The following is a 20,833-nucleotide window of genomic DNA, read 5'->3' as shown; positions in this document are numbered from 1 at the left end:
GCTACACCCCAACTACTGCTGCACCCTAGCTACCGCTACACCCCAACTACTGCTACACCCTAACTACGGCTACACCCTAGCTACCGCTACACCCCAACTACTACTACACCCTAGCTACCGCTACACCCCAACTACTGCTACACCCCAACTACCGCTACACCCCAACTACCGCTACACCCCAACTACTGTTACACCCTAGCTACCGCTACACCCCAACTACTGCTACACCCTAACTACCGCTACACATTGAATACGACCTGAAATGCAATAACCAATGACGAACACATAGTACTTTTTAAGTAACAAAAAAGTTCAATAGTGTTGATAATTTCCCTCAGATTATAATATATTAAAGTAATTTTCTTGCTGTTCCAGGCGAACAGTCAACTGACGATGGAGCCAGGGCTCTGGTGACCGGAGAGCCGTCATAGCAGGTCAGTTCTTTATTGAGTTCGAAATAAATGTTTAAAAATGTTCATAAGGTTCTGTCTCCGTGAGATTTTAGATTGAATAATTATTCAAACCCTTCACAAGTCCCCCATTTATTATTTTTTAAGGACGTCTCCAAAAGGACAGAGTTTCAAGGAAAAATTTCAAAGCACGAGATTCTGGGATCAATGGTAAGCAAAACTCCATGAAAAAAATGTATCTTCTTCCTCCCCACCTCTAACAGCATGCACATAATTCAATCCACGATACATGAATGACAAACGTTACATGACAAACGTTGTTATCTGTTAAATTTCCTAAATTACCAACACATTCGCAGTCGTTTGCTCAGAGGAAATATGTCAATTACTTCAAAGGATCCAGGCATGTATGGGAGACTTTTTTATCCCGCTATCAAGCAGCCTTGTTTCCATTTGCTTGCCATGTTCATTCGAATTGAAGTAAAATTACTTTTTATAGATTGAGAAAAGAATTATTCACATTTTCATCAATGCATTTTCAAAATTTATATGTATGTCATCCAACCCATATTTTAGGAATATTTTCATAACATTATATAAGTTAGTCGGCCCCGAAAAAAATAGCTCCTGGCCTGCAGCCTATTCATGTACTTCTCGTGACATGTTCACATATATCAAAGAAATGGATTTTTGCCAGATACGTATTTTCCAAATCCAGATATTTTTATATTTACCAGATATTTTACCATGTCTGCCCATGCAGATATTGCCATCAACAAAAGCATCAATGAGAACGATATCGTGGCGAGCCTACAGCCGAAGACTAACAGGCGGTACCGACTTCACTTGGTGAAACTGGAAGATGGAGACTGGGACAGATGCTGCGGCGTGGTCAGTCGTTTGCTCGGATGTACTGCAGGCAAGCCGTGAGTTATTTCCGTGTTTTGTGAAGCAATGGGTTCTGAAACAGCATAGTAACAATTTCATGCTTCCGGTAGTAATTTTCAAACAATATTCCTATATTTTTAACTATATATATTATATTCCGATATATATTTCTCTCTACATTCACAGCTAATCCTGTAGGTAGAAATGTGCGTCGAAATGAAATGTAAAAATTTGCCGAAAGCAAAAAAAGTCTTCGCACTTCATACTAACTGCTTTACGAAGAAAATAATCAATAAATTCCTAAGGACTTAATTTACTGTGCTCTGAGCTGTAACTGTGCTTCAGTAACATTTCTTACTGTAGTAAGAAATGTTACTGAAGAAATCATTTCGGTGCCAATTAATTGGATTGTTTTTTTTACGTATGATTTTTTGTACAATTTTGTGATGAACGTATTTGTCCTTATGTCATACATGTGATATCACATGATCAAATTATAAAAAAAATCGTTGACGCCGGCTTTACGTGTTTTTATTGATGCACGTTCAGCTGTCATTTCAATATCCATTTTTATTTCTAATCATGACAACATTGCTTGTCTCAGGAACCACGAACTTTGGATCCACGATTGCAGTGGCTTATCAGCAGGCGTCACGGAGCAAGTTGCGGAGTATTTGTACTGTTACACGAGTATTGGCACACTGAGAATGAACAATCATTCAATCGATGAAGCCCAGCAACATAAGCTACAGTCTAGACTATACTTAAAAATTAAACCCACCACATTAGATTTCAGCATTCCATCTTTTTAAAGTTTTCTGTCAACCGCTGGGAAATCTGAATGTTAAGTACGTTACAGTATTTAACAGAACATGAATTTGCTCCTTTGCTCGGAACAATGCTGACATAATTGATTTATTTTGCGGCTATTCCCCACACCGCGTGAACGGAGAATGCCAGCCATGAACAGCTCGGTGAAATTTTCAATACGATATTAAACAATCCAAACGTGTGGAAGAGTCATTAGAAAGAAGTTGAAATTAAATTTGATGTAGTTTCATGTTGATGTTAATTTGACTTCGTTTCATGATATGTGCGCTGAAGAAATATCCTGATTTGTATTTTCAGAGGAACGCGTATCACATCTCTCCAATGTATTAATGGACTTCATTTTTAATAGATTTATGAAATAGATACTAGATGAACCGCATAATTTGAGTACGTATTATAATTATAATTTTTACAAACTTCATTCATTTAATCAATGTTGCCGTGTATGAAGACACGAACTCTCTTCGCACAAAGAGGATCCGGGAATGCCTCTTTAAGCGTAATGGGATGAATTGAGAGCAGAATTATACGGTTCCTTTCTATATGGCATTTAAAAATAGTTTTCTAACGCAACTTTTCCCATTAAGGTCGGGTTTTCATCTCCTCATATTTTCAATGTAATTTTTTTTATTCAATTTAGTTAGAGCTTAATCTTTCATATTTAGTGAGAATTTCTCGCTGGAGAACAATATTATTTACATGCCTACTAGTAGCATTTCAGTCCAAAAAAGGCGAGACTTGTGGGGGATTCGTTTTTAGAAATCTTTTAGTGTTAATTATTTTATGTGTGGCATCAACATTACGGGATTGCGAAGTAGCCTGAAATATTTTTTTCAACTGGGAATTTCTGGGAATAAGTTCACGTGTCTCAAACATCTTATCAAAACACCCTTTTCTATCATCAAGCGTTCTGCTGCGAATTAGGTTGTAAGTTTGATCAACTGGATGGTTTTAGTTTGTTTCTAAGTAAAGGCATTAGCTCCTAGAATCTTTGTAATCAATCGCTCTCAGTTCTTGTTTTGTGACTGAATGGACATTATGGTGACGGTCATTTATTAATATTATCAAAGCGTGTTATGATTAATTACTTCTTTTCAAATTTGATTATTGTTTTGCTTTTCAATGTTCATATTTTCATGTAATTTTCGGTTATGAGTACACGTTCAAACTGCCATCTTTCTTTTTAGTTGATTTTTATTCAAGTTATCTAATAGTTTCAACTCTAAATTTATGCAGTGATAACGAATCAAATTAGATTCATTAATAATTTTGAGAAAATTAGATTATAGTAATTGACAGAATTCCTTTCTAAAGTTATTCTTGGCGGTGTCGTGGCACTTACCTGTTATTCCAGTTTCTCGTGTTGAGGTAAAGAACGCTAATATTAAGTTGAATGTACGTTGAGCACAGATCTCTTGTGTTCGCTGGATTCCTGCAACGACACGAGGGGCGGCGCCTGAAGAGCCTGTACGGTAGCCGCGCTAGCCCGACTAAAGCCTTACATGCTCTACCTCAGATGACCCATCTGTGTACGTGTCTATACAGCTGGTACTTGCTGAACCTGCGAGAAACGTTCCAAATTCTGGGGTGTGGTTGCCGCATTTCTTGCTCACTTGTAATAATTTATTATTAAATCACCAAATACAACGGAATCTAATCCCCTAGTTTCTTAAATGAATTGAAACCATCTAAAGATACCATGGTCTCTTAATCAATTTTGCGAACATACACTACTATTTTTTGGGCAATGTTACAATGCTTGAACGGCAACTCGATAAATTTGTCTTCACTAATAATTTTCATCGACTGTCAGCCTGATAAGTGCATGGTTTATTAGTTCAACCATGGATAAGTTAAGAACTAGCGTCACTTCTATAGGGACGAGATGGCAGGAGGGGCAGGCTAACAACTAACACGTCCCGGTGGCTGAAGCTCATTAATTATAACTTCTTGGGAAACTGCGATGAAGTGAAGCGCGGTATTGCGAGGAATTACTGTAGTTGCCATTAAATGGTTGTGTGCTGTGACGTCATAGGTTGCAGACGAGCGATCATCTCGATATGGTTGACAGTGCGCCATATGGTTCAAAATAAACGGGTCCAGAGCGTGCAATCGCTCAACTCGAGCTACTGGCAGAAGATGCAGGCGAACAGGTCCCGGTGGCTGAACCTCCGCTGCAGTCACGGGTATACTTTTTGATATATTCTGCAAGTGACGTGAAGAACGCGATGAGTAGCTAGCTTTATTAAATAATACTTAATTAGGACGATATCTAATGTATGTCAGAAAGCACTGGAAATTCTAAAACATTCTACCGGCTATTATTTCATTGACTCGTGTCTGTTTAGGTAAATTGAAAGTTTATACCCGAATCAGTTTTAAGTGTGTATTGTAGAAAATTCCATTTTACTCGGGAAGTATCAATTAATTCACAAATTGCGTCCGACAGCCGTAACGAGATCAGGATAACTAAATTTAGGCCATGACGTGAGGTTCTACAGCAATTCTTTCAAAAGAAACGAGAAGAAAGTAGCCAATAATAAATAGTAGTGTACATTTTTACATGGATATGCTGCTGGGAAATGAAGCAGTGTCTCATGAATACTTGGCCATTTGAATAAAGAGTACGTGTGGAAGATAGAAGTCCACACAAACTAAAAAATTTAATAATAATCTAAAAAAATAATAACAGAGAAATAAATAACCTAAACCGATTAGATTCTGAGGAAAGTAATGCAAGAATCAACCGAACTCGGTGATGAAGTGAGAAAAATGATTCAAAATGGGCCCTGATTGTTACATTGAATGCCCCATTAAATCTATTTGGAAAGATGTTTAAAAATATTCGGATACATGGGGGCTTTTTTCCGTTTGGAAATTGGATGACTATAATTCTAGTTCAAGAATGTTCAACTTGAATTGATGACTTTTATCTAGGTTTTGATTATGAGAGGATTTTGACAGTAAAGTGATGGATTAAAAGTAAAAATAAACGGTGAATCACGTTTGTAATTGAAACTTATTTTCAACTGGAAAAGATGAAGCATCAAATGCGGATTGCGGATTGGCATCAAATGCGCTCGAAATAGGATGCAAATGGCAGCTTTGCCATTTACGAAATGACCGTCCTGCGTCAAAATATAACGTAAGACTTCAAAGGAAAGGATAATAAAAGATACTCATCAAGCCCTCGATAAGATTAGGAAGCCCAAGTGGCTCCCTTAGTTTTATAACCACTTTGCATTATGATTCTGAACTTCGCAAAACCCGTTAGTTACACCAATAAATAATCTGCGCGCTCAGCATAGTTACCTATGGCCAAGTCAGCCAGCAGGAATAAGGAGCTCGAGTCTTCGGGAGGTGGAGACTGACTACATTGCTTCTAGTCACTTCCAGTAGCTGGCCACTTCCATGCAAGACACGATGAGGAGAAACGTGTCTCTCGTCCCGATTGCTTTCAACGACCGCACGAAGTTGCCTTGCACTTTGAAATCCAATTCGGAGGATACAAGAGATGCAACATCTACGGAGTCAATATAGAAGAGGTAGAAGTCCTATAGAAGAAGTATAGAAGAATATAGAAGTCCTATAGAAGAGGTTCTTTCATTCCAATGACATCTTGAACACACGTGTATGTAGAATTACAGCGGGTGATATTGGCTGCGATGAATTTTTTGTAGACGAACTCTGTAACATAGGACACCATGGCAAGACGATGGTCCTTGTTCATAGGTGCAAATACATCCTTGATCCTGTCACTTGACAAATGACGCTTGTGCGTTCTTTCTGCTAGCTTGTGAGCACCAGTGACTACATGGTTTACTGTTATGGTGGCGTCGACAGTGTCCTTGATGACCAAATTTTGGGAATGGTCCACACATAGCAAAGACGCGTCAATATAAAGGTGCACTTGGGAGTTGCAGCTTTGACACTGGCACCATTGTCATGAGTGACGACAACTGGAACTTTTCCTGGTGCGAGATCGGCTACCTTAAAAAGTGTCAGTATGATGATGTACCTATATCTCATAGAAACACTAAAATAAATATATTTCCTTTGTGCTTCTTATACCATAAACATGCAGAATAGCCACGTAAGGAATAACGCAACTGTTGAACTCATGGAACTTAATTTAAATAGCCTATGTAAACAAGAAACTTTGCTGCAGTTTCAATTCATTATCGAGCTTGTTGGCAATGTCGGCGGTATGGCGCTCACTGTATGGACTGACAAAAAACCACGAACTTACTCAGGATTCACTCCTTAATGTAATTAACAAACAATGATTTGTATGGATCAATGTTCCCAGAAGTCTAAATATCCTTACTGAAAGTAATTCCTGGACTATTTTGTGACAGTCTTGATTTTTAGTTTATAGTCAAAGGCAAAAAATTTTTGAGGCGTGTTGCCTATTCAAATCCGAATGAAAGATTCATTCTCGTAAGGAGTTTCGCAATTTCCAAGTCACCTCGTAGTTGCTTTGTATTTCTGGATTTGTACGTGAGAAAATTATTCAGCTGTGCTAGGCTTGCCTGGCGTTCAACAAGATAATCTGGCATTCAAAATCTCCGTCTCCTGAGACCCTGCGGGGTCGCGTGCACGATATTCTAAATTTTAAAAATATGCGTTCGAATAGTTTAGTGTTTTTACGCCTGTTGCTTCATTATGTTGAGGTACAAAGAATAAAATTGTGCACGAATGGCTGTTAATACTTAAAATTGACGCACATATTACATATTTAATTATTTGAATAGGTCCATACGAGTTTTTTTTAAAGTCTATGCATTGATAGTTGAAACATCAATAAAAAATTAAATAAACAAATACGATGGAAAATCTCTACAATATATTATAGAGTAGAAAATAACATGAATTCAAAGACCATGAATTATTTTAAGATATAATTTGGTACTGGACTTCTTGTTCTTATTTAATACGCTGAAGAGGCAGCTTTCGTACAGGCGGGGCCGATTAATTGAAGCTGTGCCAACTTCTGTGCTAAGGAGTCAGCTTTGCTGTAGCTTAGGTAGGCCTTATGAGGCCGAGAAAAATTGTTGACAACTCAGATAGGCTTGTAAATAGATTCAATAATATTCATTACCATTTTGTATCATCATTGTACGTCACTTTCATCGTCATCGTCCGTTTTGTTGCTAAAAAATAAACACTGTTGGCATTATCTTGTCTGAATTTTCATTATAAGTATTAAAATTTATATGTATATAAATTTATATTGGTGTAGTTAGGCAGAAGCTTTTCTCTTATGCAAGTTTGATTGAAGACCAGAGCATGCTTTTTATTAACAATCTTCTTGTTCGTTTTTTCAATGAGTCGAACCAAATTTCTTGCTGGCGTCGGGAGATCGAAAAGCAGGTTTCCGAATGACATTTTAATAGTTTGCAACGTTTCGAAAATACAATTTTCATTATCAAGCTGGTGAAGGTTTTACAACATCTGAAATTGAATTTGAAATGACAGAAGTACATATCAAAGGTAAAGTGGATACAATACGAAATATTAGCTTAAAAATTACTCCGAAAATAATTTCAGCGTCCGGACGAATCCAGTAGTTTGGAGGTTGATAGCCGGAGACTCGCTCTTGATAATGAGGGCCTCAGCTATCGTCAATCTCGCTGGGTCGGGGCACCGCATAACTATGCTGGTGCAGGCTTCCAATGTCGCTCGGGTGATGGTCTCATTGTGAGCCTCCCGCATGTGGTTCTTAGGTCCTCCAGATTGTAGGTGGCATGTTGATTGTAGGTGGCAACATGCCACCTACAATCTAGAGGACCTAAGAATCACATGCGGGAGGCTCACAATGAGACCATCACCCGAGCGACATTGGAAGCCTGCACCAGCATAGTTATGCGGTGCCCCGACCCATCGAGATTGACGATAGCTGAGGCCCTCATTATCAAGAGCGAGTCTCCGGCTATCAACCTCCAAACTACTGGATTCGTCCGGACGCTGAAATTATTTTCGGAGTAATTTTTAAGCTAATATTTCGTATTGTATCCACTTTACCTTTGATATGTACTTCTGTCATTTCAAATTCAATTTCAGATGTTGTAAAACCTTCACCAGCTTGATAATGAAAATTGTATTTTCGAAACGTTGCAAACTATTAAAATGTCATTCGGAAACCTGCTTTTCGATCTCCCGACGCCAGCAAGAAATTTGGTTCGACTCATTGAAAAAACGAACAAGAAGATTGTTAATAAAAAGCATGCTCTGGTCTTCAATCAAACTTGCATAAATTTATATGTATATAAATATACTGTGGTTCAATTCAATCAAGAGCGTCATGAATACGTCAAATTCATTATAGCTCAAAATATCGTCGTGCAAAAGTAACTATGACGGAGCATAAAGGGTAACATAATGAGCACGTAGTTTGTTCCATCAACTGCCTTAGAAGTTTAGCCAGTTCCATGGTATCAAGTAATCCCTTTAGCCAGTTCGAAATAATACAGGAGGTAGCGATCAAATCTTTCCAAGTCATGAATGAGTTTCCAGTTAAGCTCGTTTTACGGGCTAGAACCAATTGATAATCCCGAAGGATGTGTATTCACGATCTAGGAATGACATCTCGACGTATCAATAGTCCTCGTTAGGTTTTAATCCATAGTCTAAACTGAAAATGTCGTACAAGTTATAGTAAATTAAAAGCAGACTCTATTGGCCTTATTTCGATAAAAAGGCACAATTAGCTCCCTGATGGGAAGGTGATATATATTTTATTAGACTATATATTTTAGTTTTTAGCACATAAATGAACTGTCGATCAACCGGACCCAAGAGCACCTTCAAACTTCTCGGTCAGAATCCCTGTACGCTGAACTGTACACCGAAGTGAAGTGAAAAAGCATTTGAAAATTCGTTACGCGATTAATTCCAGATGTAAATATTTTATAGGGGAAAGCTACCAACGCACAACGCGGTCTACGAGCGTTTTTGTATGCACGTAATTTTATACCTAACAATTGTCGCGCACTAACATTGCTCGGGATTAGATACACGAAATTTAGTTGCGGAGGCAAAACTACAATAGAAGAGGACAGCAAACCGCGATTCGCAGTCAAAATGTCGAGGCTGTTTCAAGACGCTTGTTACACAGGTGTCCGGCACCGATCTGCGAATTTACGTCTCATCCCTGCTAGCTTTTTACTGTTGCGTGTGTCACCTTCAGTGACGTCACACTAGCTCCTCTGGGGAGTTTATTTAGCACCGGTGGAGCTGTCACCACCCAGCCTTTCAACAACACGTATGCTGGCTGGAGATAAGCCTTTTCACGCGTCCGCAATATAAATCAAGTGAACTTTCAGTTCACTTTAGTGTCAGACTACTTCAACGACCTATGTCCCCAGGAACTGAAACAGTAATTTGCCAAGCGCAAGACCATTGGACACAGGTCGCCACAAAAAAACGTCCACACTGCGCTTAGTGGTCAAGTCGAGGCGCTGAGGCTGGTTCCCGGTCGTGATCGCTTCGACTTTACTGAGAATGAGCAACTTCACAAACACAGACATCATTTTTGTCAACCGTACAAAAGTAGAACATATTTATGGAGCCTCTCGGGACTGTCGTCAAACGCCAGACAGTGTGAGATCTGACCATCATACCCCCTGCTAACAAGAGAGCCATAGGTACGATGCCATACACCGACAGAACGAGAATATCTTTATCCCTCGCAGGCTTTATCTAACCTACCTGCAAGTATTCCGTCCAAGAAAAAGAACGGACATCCAATTCGTAGAATCTTGGGCTTCATTGCAACTTAACAAATAAAACCCATTCCAATGAAACCGTTATCAAAATTGATGAAGAGTCGGAAAATAAATACAGTTTTCCGCATGGTTTTGGATTTACCCGGTTTCAATTTATCATTAGGAGGTTGAATATCAGCATTCAGTCCTACATCACGGTCACGGATTGATGCATTATAAACATTAGAGTTCGACTTCTGAGCATCCTAACTCAACACATCTTGCCATGTTCTCGCTCAAACAGTGCGTCGATGAAAACATTCTAGTACTTTGGCAACATTCTCAATAATGAAGCCATGTACTCTAAACGATCCTATGAACATCATAAGCAGTTATCTTCGTACACAATCCACAATGAGCCCTTATTAGATTTAGTGAGATAATGAAATATGGAGATGGGCTCGTGTACAGAAAATGGATCCCTAATTATGGATCACGTTCCAAGTTAGCGGTAAAATGGATCGCAATTTTCATTTTTAAATTTAGCGATAATTCTGCCTTTGAATATGCGAGTATCACCAATCAAGCGTCCCTGGCTAAGGATGATTCCAGTCATGGCCAGTCAGAGGACCGAGCACTACCTTCATATAAAATCGTACTATCCCTAATCATTTAAGACACGAGACGAAGTTAAAAAAATAGGACCGATGTACAATATGGATACGTAATATCTTTTGAAGTTTGTCTTGCTCCAGGGGAATGGCTGGTTAATTATCGCGCGACGGCGGTAGTTGGTGCAGGAGTCTCCATTTGGGCCTCGTTCATCGGCTTCAATGATTGAACAGTAGATCAGGGGGCCAACATTTAAACAATTATTTTCAATTTTTTATTGCCGTCTGCTAATGTAAGAAGAATAACCTGCAAAAGATTATATCCACATATTAGTGAAAACGTTTTTCTCGACGAAACCATCAAATACACAACTTAACATAAGGTAGAAAGAGTGTGCCTCGAATCGTCAGGCTTACTGAATAAGCGGCTCAATGACCATCGCTCCAATGCGTTCCGCGACGGGGTGACCAGGGGCCGGATTATCAAAACATCGCTAAGTACACGTAGCGACTTACGTATAGCGTAAGTGCTGATATGAAGAAGTAACTCTAGCGGTGGTATTATCAAAACATTTGCGCGGGAAGCTACGTACAAAAAGCCGTACGTAGCTCTACGCCTGCTCGGAGGTGTCGTAAGTGGAGTTACGTAGACGTTTTGAGTGTGCCGAAGCAATATAAAACTATTGATTTACTTGCAACACGGTGAATTGTGATAGAATTTTGTCAATAATTCAACATAGGCATAATATGTGATCGTGCTAAACGGTGCTTTTTGAAAAAAAATTCAATTAAGTTATGCCAGCTAATTTCTTTTCCTTTCGTGCTATAGTTTGCAAGCAAATCTTGATATTCGTAGCTAAGAGTTTTATGATCATTCTCTAAAATAATATCTTCGTGACTTTTTGATTTAAAACTAAGTGGAGTTTGACAAGCCAACCATTTTTCTAGCTACGTACACAAATTCCTTTCTTTCTCCGCTGATAGTTGAACTCCATCTCACAAGAACTCCAACTCACAAAATGTTCTAATAGTCCAGGAAAAATAAGGTTTGACCCGGAACAAATTGCAAAAGAAATGATTTTTTCACCAATGCTCCAGAAGGGCAATAGAATCAACATACTAAAAATCCTCTAAAATGCAAGTAGTGGAAAAGTGTCAAATTTAAGCTAAAAAAATGGCCGCCGAATGGCAATATGAGCCCAATAACACATTTTAAAAATATGGCCGACAGTTATTTTTGTGACTGTATGTATGTTTTCATGTAGGGGGTATTCACTAATAATAACTAAAATTCATCCAAGGTGGTAGCAATACACCATATAGAGGTATTTTGTGATTATTACATGCTTATAGTCACTGTTACAGAATGTCTAGCTTGTACATAAGCTTTGTAGCGGGTGATCACATCATTTCTTACAGGTAGCTCCAAGATGGATGTTGCCCAATGTGCCCTTTGCAGCAGGCCTGTTCTAGAAGGTGAAGAATGTGCACCACTAACACCCGCAAGGGTTGTGGTATCCGGTATCCGGAAAGCCAGTGAAAGAAGAAAAGTTGTAACAACAGTGGTGCCTGGACAAACAGTACACACACAATGTCGCAAGGACCATTGTAGGTCATTCAGTGTTGAAGCCCAGAACAGAAAAAGAGCAAATGAGTCTTCTGAAGACGGAGCATGCCAACTGAGATCTACTGGAACCGGCTTTGATTACAAAAGTAACTGTATCTATTGCGGGACAGGAGACAGATATGGTGGTAAGAAGAAAGACTTAGTGCTGACACCTGTCAGGGATTACAGTGTTCAAAACTCAATCCTGGGGTCTGAAAGAGAAGATGAGTGAGGTCTGAAGGTGAAATCCAGGGTACAGTTTGTGGCTGGAGAGATTGCACTATATATAGTCTTTCTGTACAAGGGTGCTATATACCGGAAAGTCTGGACAAACTTCGATTCAAGAACTTTCACAGAAAAGTTGTTAGCAAAGCATTTGTAGACCTCCAGGTGCTTCCACCTACATCAGCAGCTGTCCAGTTTCTTAGTCTGAGGACATTTTTCCAAGTGCAAGAGAGGCTGGGCAACAGAATGAAACCTAAAGAGTGGGGTTGGGAAGTGAGAAATGGACAATGCATGCCTGTTCTAACGCAGATCGAGAAGTTGCCCCACCTGAGCTACTAGAAATTATGAGATGCAATTGTTCAATAGATTGTTCAAACAGGAGGTGTGCCTGTCGGAAACGGGATATATGGAATGTTCACCAGCATGTGGCCAGTGCCATGGTGTGTGCAGTAACACAAGTCAAGTATTTGACAGTGATTCCGACTCTTCCGATGAGTGACCTCAAGACAGCGAAGGTGGTGGTATAAAACAACACTTTACAGTTAAAAATAAGACAAATGTAATGAAAAATATGGCATTCATTCAATTATTTACAACTTAAAAAATCATATCCTTAACTTGAAAAAAATATACTCTTGGCTTAAAAAATCTATCACTGACGTGAAGAAAATTATTTCATTGACATGAAAATGTACATATCCTTGACTGGAAAAACATATCCGTGCGATAAAAAATTCTGCCTCGACATGAAAAAATGTATCTTTGATTAGAAAAAATATACTTAGTTGATCAGAAAAAACTTTGTTCCAGGTTCGTCCATAATCCAGATATTATGTGCAGAGAATTCGTACTTAATCGTGATTTCAGCCAAGACCGTAAAAACTCGTCAACTTTTGACTCATTGGTGTTAGCTGAAATCAACTTTTGGCAAGGCAAGAGTCAATAACTCGATAAGGGGTCAAATACGCATAACTAGAAACTAGAACCTGTTGCCTGAGGCAGCAAATAAAAAAATCATGCAATATGAAGTGTAATTTGTAATTCAAAAAGCTAATCATATTTTTGAAAAGGTCATTGAGACAAATCTAATGATGTATAACACATGACATGACATGAGTATTGAGCCCACCATGGGCGCTTTGCCCCGTGACACGCATGGGCTCGTTGCCCCACTACGTATCATTTAAATCTATATCGTGTCAACATTTTATTTTATAAGCTAATATTCTACACTTAAACTCAAAATTATCTCTATAAATATTACTTTCAAAATATAATTCACTGTAATTTCAAAAGCTTCATCTACAGTAATCGAAAACAGTTTTATTTGGCAGCAAAAAACTTTTATCTGAACTAAAACAGTTATTCGCAAATAAGTAAACAACGCAAAATCTTAGCCAAACGTAAAGCCGTACACTTCATCCCAGTGAAACTGTCGACCGGCGGTAGAGGACAAGGACCAATATCTGCCATACTTTCCCGCAGTGGTCCCTTTGCCATATCGCCCATATGTTACCCTACTATGGACAGTTACCCTACTATGGACTTTACGTTAATAAAACCTACTAGTTCTATAGCTTAAGCGTCATAACAGGATTTTTGGTTAGTATAACTTCCTAATTATCACGGTATATTAAGTTCTCATTTTTATTATACGTCCAAAATAACTAAAAAAATTGTGCAAGCTGAAATAGAAAAGGGTTTTCTATCCCATTCATCATTCATATGTCTGATATTTTATCTTTTTGTCTACACAGCTGACGTTCTCTTATTTCATCTTAGAAATAGCTTTCCAAAGCTGACCATCATAATTAACGATTTTCTGAGCATAATGACTTTTTCCCTGCTTATTTTACATCAGACAAACACAAAAAAAAAGAAACGCTGAGAATTCACTCGATCGACAATAATTCTACGGACTCGCCAGCGGACTCGCCTGCGGACTCAAACGCAAAACCTAACTACAGGCTCAACCGAAACACTCATAACTCCTTCAATACTGAACAGATTTGCTTGAATTTTGGAATATAAGTAGTTATCGTCGATACGCTGCGGTAGGAATTATTACAGATTTTTGGATAAATTAGTTTTCAATTAAAACTAATAAACGTATTTTTTGATCGACTGAAACACTCATAACTCCTATAATACAGAACGGATTAGCCTCAATTTTGGGATATAAGTAGTTATTATCGATACGCTGCGGCCGGAATTATTACAGATTTTTGGATAAATTAGTTTTCAATTAAAACTAATAAACGTATTTTTTTATCGACCGAAACACTCATAACTCCTACAATACTGAACGGATTTGCTTGAATTTTAGAATACAAGTACTTATAATTGATACGCTGCGGTAGGAATTATTACAGATTTTTGCATGAATTATTTCCTAACCTAACCTAACCCAGTAATAAGTCACGTAAAAATCTGTTATAATTCCTACCGCAGCGTATCAATTATAGGTACTTGTATTCCAAAATTCAAGCAAATCCGTAACTTTTTGAACGTAAGTACGAAAAGTTACGTATACTTAGCGAAGTTTCGTTAATCTCTGCCCAGATCTATTTGCCGCCTGTACTGTCCCCATGTGCAAGCACCTTAAGGCCGTGACCACCGGTGATTAAAAATATCGTAGTTCCGGACAAGTGGGGAATGTCGGTCACTATCCATTGCAGAACCCTGTAAGTGCTCGATCCTCTGACTGGCCAGGACTGGAATCAACCTCAGCCAGGAACGCTTGATTGGTGATAGTCGCGTGATTAAAAGAGAAATAATCGCTAACTTGGAATGCCGTTGCTAATTACGGATCCATTTTTAGTACACGAGTCTATCCCATGGTGATATCAGTCGAAATTGTATAAAACGGGTTTTACAGGAAAACAACCCCCAGAGCAGAAGAGGTAGCTTCAGGTTGAAAATTAAGAAGTGCGATTCTAAAGGAGCTGCACTCTTGTGCAGTAGAGTGGAGCGTTAAAGGAGAATTTAAAAATTCGCTATCATATTGTTCAGACGCATACTAAATTTTCCAATCAAACCTGAAAAAATAGCTCTTCAGTCATTACTTCCACATAGATGAACGTTATTGAACAGAAAATTGAGAGCTTAATAAATATTTGTGTCATTAAACTTTCGATTTTCTGTTCAATAACGTTCATCTATGTGGAAGTAATGACTGAAGATCTCATTGTTCAGGTTTCATTATAAAATTTCATATGCGTCTTAACAGTATCATAGATGGCGAATTTTTAAACATTTGACGACCTTTATCCCCCGATTTCAAAGTGTGGACTGACTATTTTATTGGTATTCCCTGAAGAATTTAACTTGCAAAAAAGTACACATGGATCCAGAATATATAGGTCCTACTTGCCGTGTACACTGCACAGTCTAACTCTGAAGAGCTTCAACGAGACTCACGAGTTTAAGGTGCTTTGGAAAAGTTTTATTCGAGGCTTGTCACGTTCCATAACCGGGCGCAAACTCCTGTGACTTCTAACAAAGCATTGGCGGGTGTATCCCATAAGCATCTTGCTATACATTTATGTCGCCTTTCAAAATGGAGATTCTTGTTTATGTATGAAGCTCGTTCGTCTAATCGGAGAAACAAATCCACTCTAGTTATAGGCTGCGGGAGGTCACATTTGTGTACGGTCAAATTTTTTGAATGGATAAAAATCCAGCAAGTGATGTTGAACACTCACAGGAAAATTGGTCGCTAAAAGATTGAAAGATTATAGAAGCGGGAAATATTAGCCCCTAATTTTTTGCCTCGGTCAAAGCATCTTTAGGGATTAATCATCGGAGGAACCCTACTAGATTTTAACCTAAGTTTGGTCTCGAGGTTGCTGAACAGGTCATGATGATGAACTGCGTTCTCTTTACCATTCACTAGCTCGTCATGACGTTGAACTGATCGCAACGACTGTAACAGTGACTGCACCCGTTAACCAATGCAGTCTTTATCTTTAACAAAAAAATGTTTAATCGAAATATTGAAATTTCTTGCCTTTGAAAGACAAGAATAACGGTTCGAGGATGAGGTTCAGATGACGTGAAGGGAGACTCAATATTAGCGAGAGTTAAATAAATTTACCTAAATAATTTTAGGTAACGGGGGCGAGGCTGGTCCTTAAAATTTGTGGGAAGCTTAAGTTTTGTATGGGAATTCAATGCAATCACCTATTAATGAATTCAATAAGGGTTTCTTCATTGAGTCTCACATCTCCATTATCGATTATGAATATCATATACGTATGTTAGGGGACACAAAACTTAGGTCTGGCAGTGCTGAGCAGGTTACGTTGACGAGACGTGGCTCTTTTTCTTGCCTTCTATTGTGCAAAAAATGCATAAATTAAATCGTGCAAAATGCATATTGTGCCGATGAATATGCATTTTGGATTCCAAGATAATAAGTATAATGGCTGTCCTCACTGGATCTTATTTCAAATACTTTCCCAAACTGGGTTCAGTGAACCTTGTATCACCAAAACTTGATTTTGAATTTTGTTACAGTACCCAAGGAACCACCATATTCAAATACGTGGTCAAAATTTTATTTCCGAGAAAATTTTTTATTTGCGTTCGTTGGAATTGCGTTGTTAGTTCAATGTCACACCGTCCGCTCTTTGTCTGACGCCTGTAGAAGCCGGGTCGCCTGCCGGAGACCACCACTGCCCTGGATGTAATGGACCATAATGATTCCTGCCTTCCGGAACATAGCCTTCAACACTTCAAGCCGTCCGTATCTAGGCCGTGGGTCGAACCAGCCCTCGGTCGAACGGCAACTTGTCGAAGGACGATAAATTTTGGAACAGAACTATGCTATCTGAAACCTAACCTCAGATGCGGTGAACGTAAAATTACGTAATTTAACGATGCCCAGAAGTCAGATTCGATCCGGGGCCTGGTGGTGCACGGCAGGTGGTGGTCAAGGCCGGAGGCGGACAAAGCCGAGTGGCGCACGGCTGATTGGTGGATATCCAGAAAGATCCAAGGCGTTCGATTCAGGGCTTATTGGTGCACAAAATAGGTGGTGCACGGCTGCGCTCCCGTAGAAGCCTATAGGCGGGGGATCAGTTGTAGTCTACGCTCGCTGTCGTCAGGTGAGCTTCGTTAGGCTGATCACTCAGACGTGAAGCGCACATGTTGGGTGGACACGTGGCGTGACGTGAATAGTGCTTGAGATTTGTATATTTAACTTGTGTCTAATTTATCAGAAATCAAGGTTTGCCGTCATTTTGCATATCTAGTAAAAAAAAAGTCGTTAAATTGAAAGCTGTATTTATTGGAAAATTTTCAGTAGTTACGTGACGGTGAACAGAGCGATTTTCCACTTTGAAGAGTTATAGAACGTTAGTTAGTGAAGTTTTATTTCACTAAATCTCGTCATATTCCAACTCCTACTGGTCTATAGATAGACGCCGCTTCTCCTAAAAATTTATTTGAATGGATCGCTTCTCGGATGCCTAGCGACAATACTTTACTACATACGCTGTTTGTATCTTTATTCGAGTTCTATTGACTTTGCACAATCGCCAAATAACTTTTTTCTCTGACAAATATTGGTCATAGATCAGCGGAAATTTTTGTCAAGTATTTTGTGAACAGTAAATAACATCGAAATTAACTCAATGTTACTTGAAAGTATCAAGAAAACCATTTTAGGTAAATCACTATTTAGTGTTGCCATTATCTTCGATGGACTAATTCCAGGTAAATACAAACTAGAATTGAAAAGCCGAGGATGTTACGGGTCTACTGTCCTGAAATATTTAGTCCAGGTCTATAACCACATTTCAGGATATCTCATATACTCATAATTGTTGTTTCAGGAAGCTGTTTACCAAAAACTCCTAGCATTCTTCGTCCAAATATTATTTACAACACCTATTACATCACAATCCATCAAGATACGTATGTTAATTCCCTATTACAACATGCTCAGGTCTCGATCGACTTCTGGAAGAAATTCGCCATCATCTCCATCATCGTTGCTCACATCTCATCATCGCCAAGTTAAACAATGCCTCATCACAAATATCCGGCCGTCGGCTCGCAGGACTTCGCAGATGGTTTATCTCCAGAAAACGCTGCCTCAATTCTAATGAATTTTAGAAGTGGTAAGTTTTTTATGGTTTAAGTGCCACAAGTATGTTGCAGAATGAACTCGGTGAAAATGTAGTATATTCAGAAGCAAGTTTTGGTTAAATAAATGTCCAATGTGCCAGACTCGCCAAACGTTAATTTTTCATAAGTGCGCACCGAATTGTATTTCTTGGGGAGATTTAACTACAGTGAATTATATACAGCTAAAACGTCAATATTTTCAGCACCCTTTGCAACTCTAGCACGCCTAGAAACCTTGTTCTTATTCAACATCAGTTCGTTAATCCCTGTCTTAATTGGACGCGATACATAAATATTTGTGGCACATAAACATTCAAGTCTTGTATACAAAAAGGATTATATTATTCCATATACTGAAGTTTTCCGATTTTCGCAGCCGCTACACGCAACATCGTCCAGCCAACGCAGGCACCCGAGGGCACCGGCGTCGCCAGAAAAAGAAGGCGAAACCTCCGGCCAGAGGCCAAGGCCGTCCTGACGGCGTGGCTGACGGAGCATCGCCACCATCCGTACCCCACGGAGGACGAGAAAGATGCCCTTGTTTGCGAGGCAGGGGTGACTCTTGCGCAGGTATTGAATTAGGTTGCTCTGTCTTATTCCGTAAATAGTGAAGAATGATGTCTTAGTGAAATAAAAGACTCGTTTGAATTAAATACATATGGTATTCTCCTAAACTATATAAGAATACATAGTTTAACAAATACAAATGATATACAGTATTCTCAAACTATATAATAATAAACAGTTTATGAGAAACAATTTTAGCAGCATATAAATTTACTTCCGTCTTGATGAGAACAGGAAGCAGCTGACATTTGACACCATATCAATGGTTGGTTTTTTAGCATCACGTAAAATCGTTCATTCATACCTAGAATGGCTTTATATTTTCAGCTAAATCAATGGTTTGTCAACGCTCGGCGGAGAACATTACCTAAGCTGCAACTAGAAGATGGCTCTTCACCAAGTCGCTCGACCTCCTCGTGTCGTGCATAGAAGAGGGTAGCCCTTGGAAGGAAGCTCAGGCAATGTGGTCCAACTGCCTCCACCTCCCGAAGACACGCGCTACTTACTCCTGCTGGCGGACTTGACCATAGGTAACTTGTGGTGTCGAGAATTTACAGTGGTTATAAAACTATGATATAGGGTATATTTTTTGAGGGCTTGATGGTTCAATTTGTTGATCATTTCCTCGTATCTTTTCCTCCTTAAATTGATACAGTATGGGTGACTCATAAATTATGACGCTGTCGGCTGCATCTCGTCTATTTAGAACTTATTTGTGGCCACACTCTTTCTAGATCACCAAATTGTTTTAAATAATTATTTTTCCCAGCCGCCAGCAACTTAAGTTTCTACAAAGCATCATAATTTTGTATTTATTCTTTCATTAGGCTATTGCAGTCAAAATTGTACTCTGATCAAAAACTATTAATGATCGCCAATCAAAATGGAACAAACTAAAAGTAATATACAGTCATCCAGCTCAAAAGCATAAAGGTCCCGATATAGATGGCAATGGATCAGAATATTTCTATCCATGAGCATCATTTTTTTCTCAACGTGTGATCAAATAGTTTCCGGCATTCAATGTTCCACCATCAGGTTTCAATTTTGAGACACTAGTCTCATCGTCTACTATTGTAACATTTGTCTTAGTTATCAAGTTAATAAATTACTTTACTTTCACCGTATCACATTTATATCAACTGATTCAAGATTTAACTAAAAATTTACCCACATGTAAATACAATTTTTATTGTGCTAAACGGCAATGATGGAATACAGTGGGGGGAAATAAATATTCGTACACTTGAAACATCGTATTTTAATGTATGTAAGTACACAAACTTAACAGGAAAAGTGATTTAAATTATGTATAGAGACGCATAGTAGGGTAACATGGGGCAGCGAGCCCACTGCGGGTCATGGGCCCATAGCGGGTTTCTCGCTATGTATGGCAGATATTGGTCCGTGTTCTCTACCGCCGGTCGACAGTTTCACTGGGATGAAGTGTACGGATTTTCATTTTGCTAAGTGTTTTCGTTATTAAGTTATTTGTGGATAACTGTTTCAGCCCAGATAAAGGTTTTTTTTTGCTGCTAAATAAAACTTATCGATTACTGTAGATGAAGCTTTTGAAATTACTGTGAATTATATTTTGAAAGTAATATCTATAGGGCTAATTTTGCGATCAAGTTTAGACTATTAGCTTTTAAAATAAAATGTTGACACGATATAAATTGAAATGATACCTAGTGGGGGCAACGGGCCCACGCGTGTCACGGGGCAAAGCGCCCATGGGGAAGTCTTGTGTTATACATCATTAGATTTGTCTCAATGACCTTTTCAAAACTATGACAAGCTTTTGAATTACAAATTACACTTCATATTGCATGATTTTTTTATTTGCCGCCTCAAGGC

At 38.8% G+C, this 20,833-nt stretch overlaps 1 protein-coding gene and 1 long non-coding RNA gene across 2 annotated transcripts in view; both read left to right on the top strand.

Annotated features, from left to right (window-relative positions):
- The window catches only part of LOC108672037 (E3 ubiquitin-protein ligase TRIM21), a 2,952-nt gene extending 2,753 nt beyond the window's left edge, over positions 1 to 199 (top strand). The window contains exon 4 of the mRNA XM_047884855.1: positions 115 to 199. Within this exon, the coding sequence (XP_047740811.1) occupies positions 115 to 199 (85 nt within the window). The remainder of the gene's footprint in view (positions 1 to 114) is intronic.
- A 172-nt stretch (positions 200 to 371) lies between these two features.
- LOC108672055 lies at positions 372 to 3,253 on the top strand. The gene is made up of 3 exons (XR_001930867.2): positions 372 to 434; positions 1,174 to 1,336; positions 1,903 to 3,253. It is a non-coding gene; the product is annotated as an uncharacterized LOC108672055 (long non-coding RNA).
- The last annotated feature ends 17,580 nt before the right edge of the window (positions 3,254 to 20,833 follow it).

This window comes from Hyalella azteca, unplaced genomic scaffold (assembly GCF_000764305.2).
Source record: "Hyalella azteca isolate HAZT.00-mixed unplaced genomic scaffold, Hazt_2.0.2 contig16323, whole genome shotgun sequence".
Taxonomy (NCBI): Eukaryota; Metazoa; Arthropoda; class Malacostraca; order Amphipoda; family Hyalellidae; genus Hyalella; species Hyalella azteca.
The sequence above is the reverse complement of the archived record's forward strand: the minus strand, read 5'-3'. Positions and strand labels throughout refer to the sequence as shown.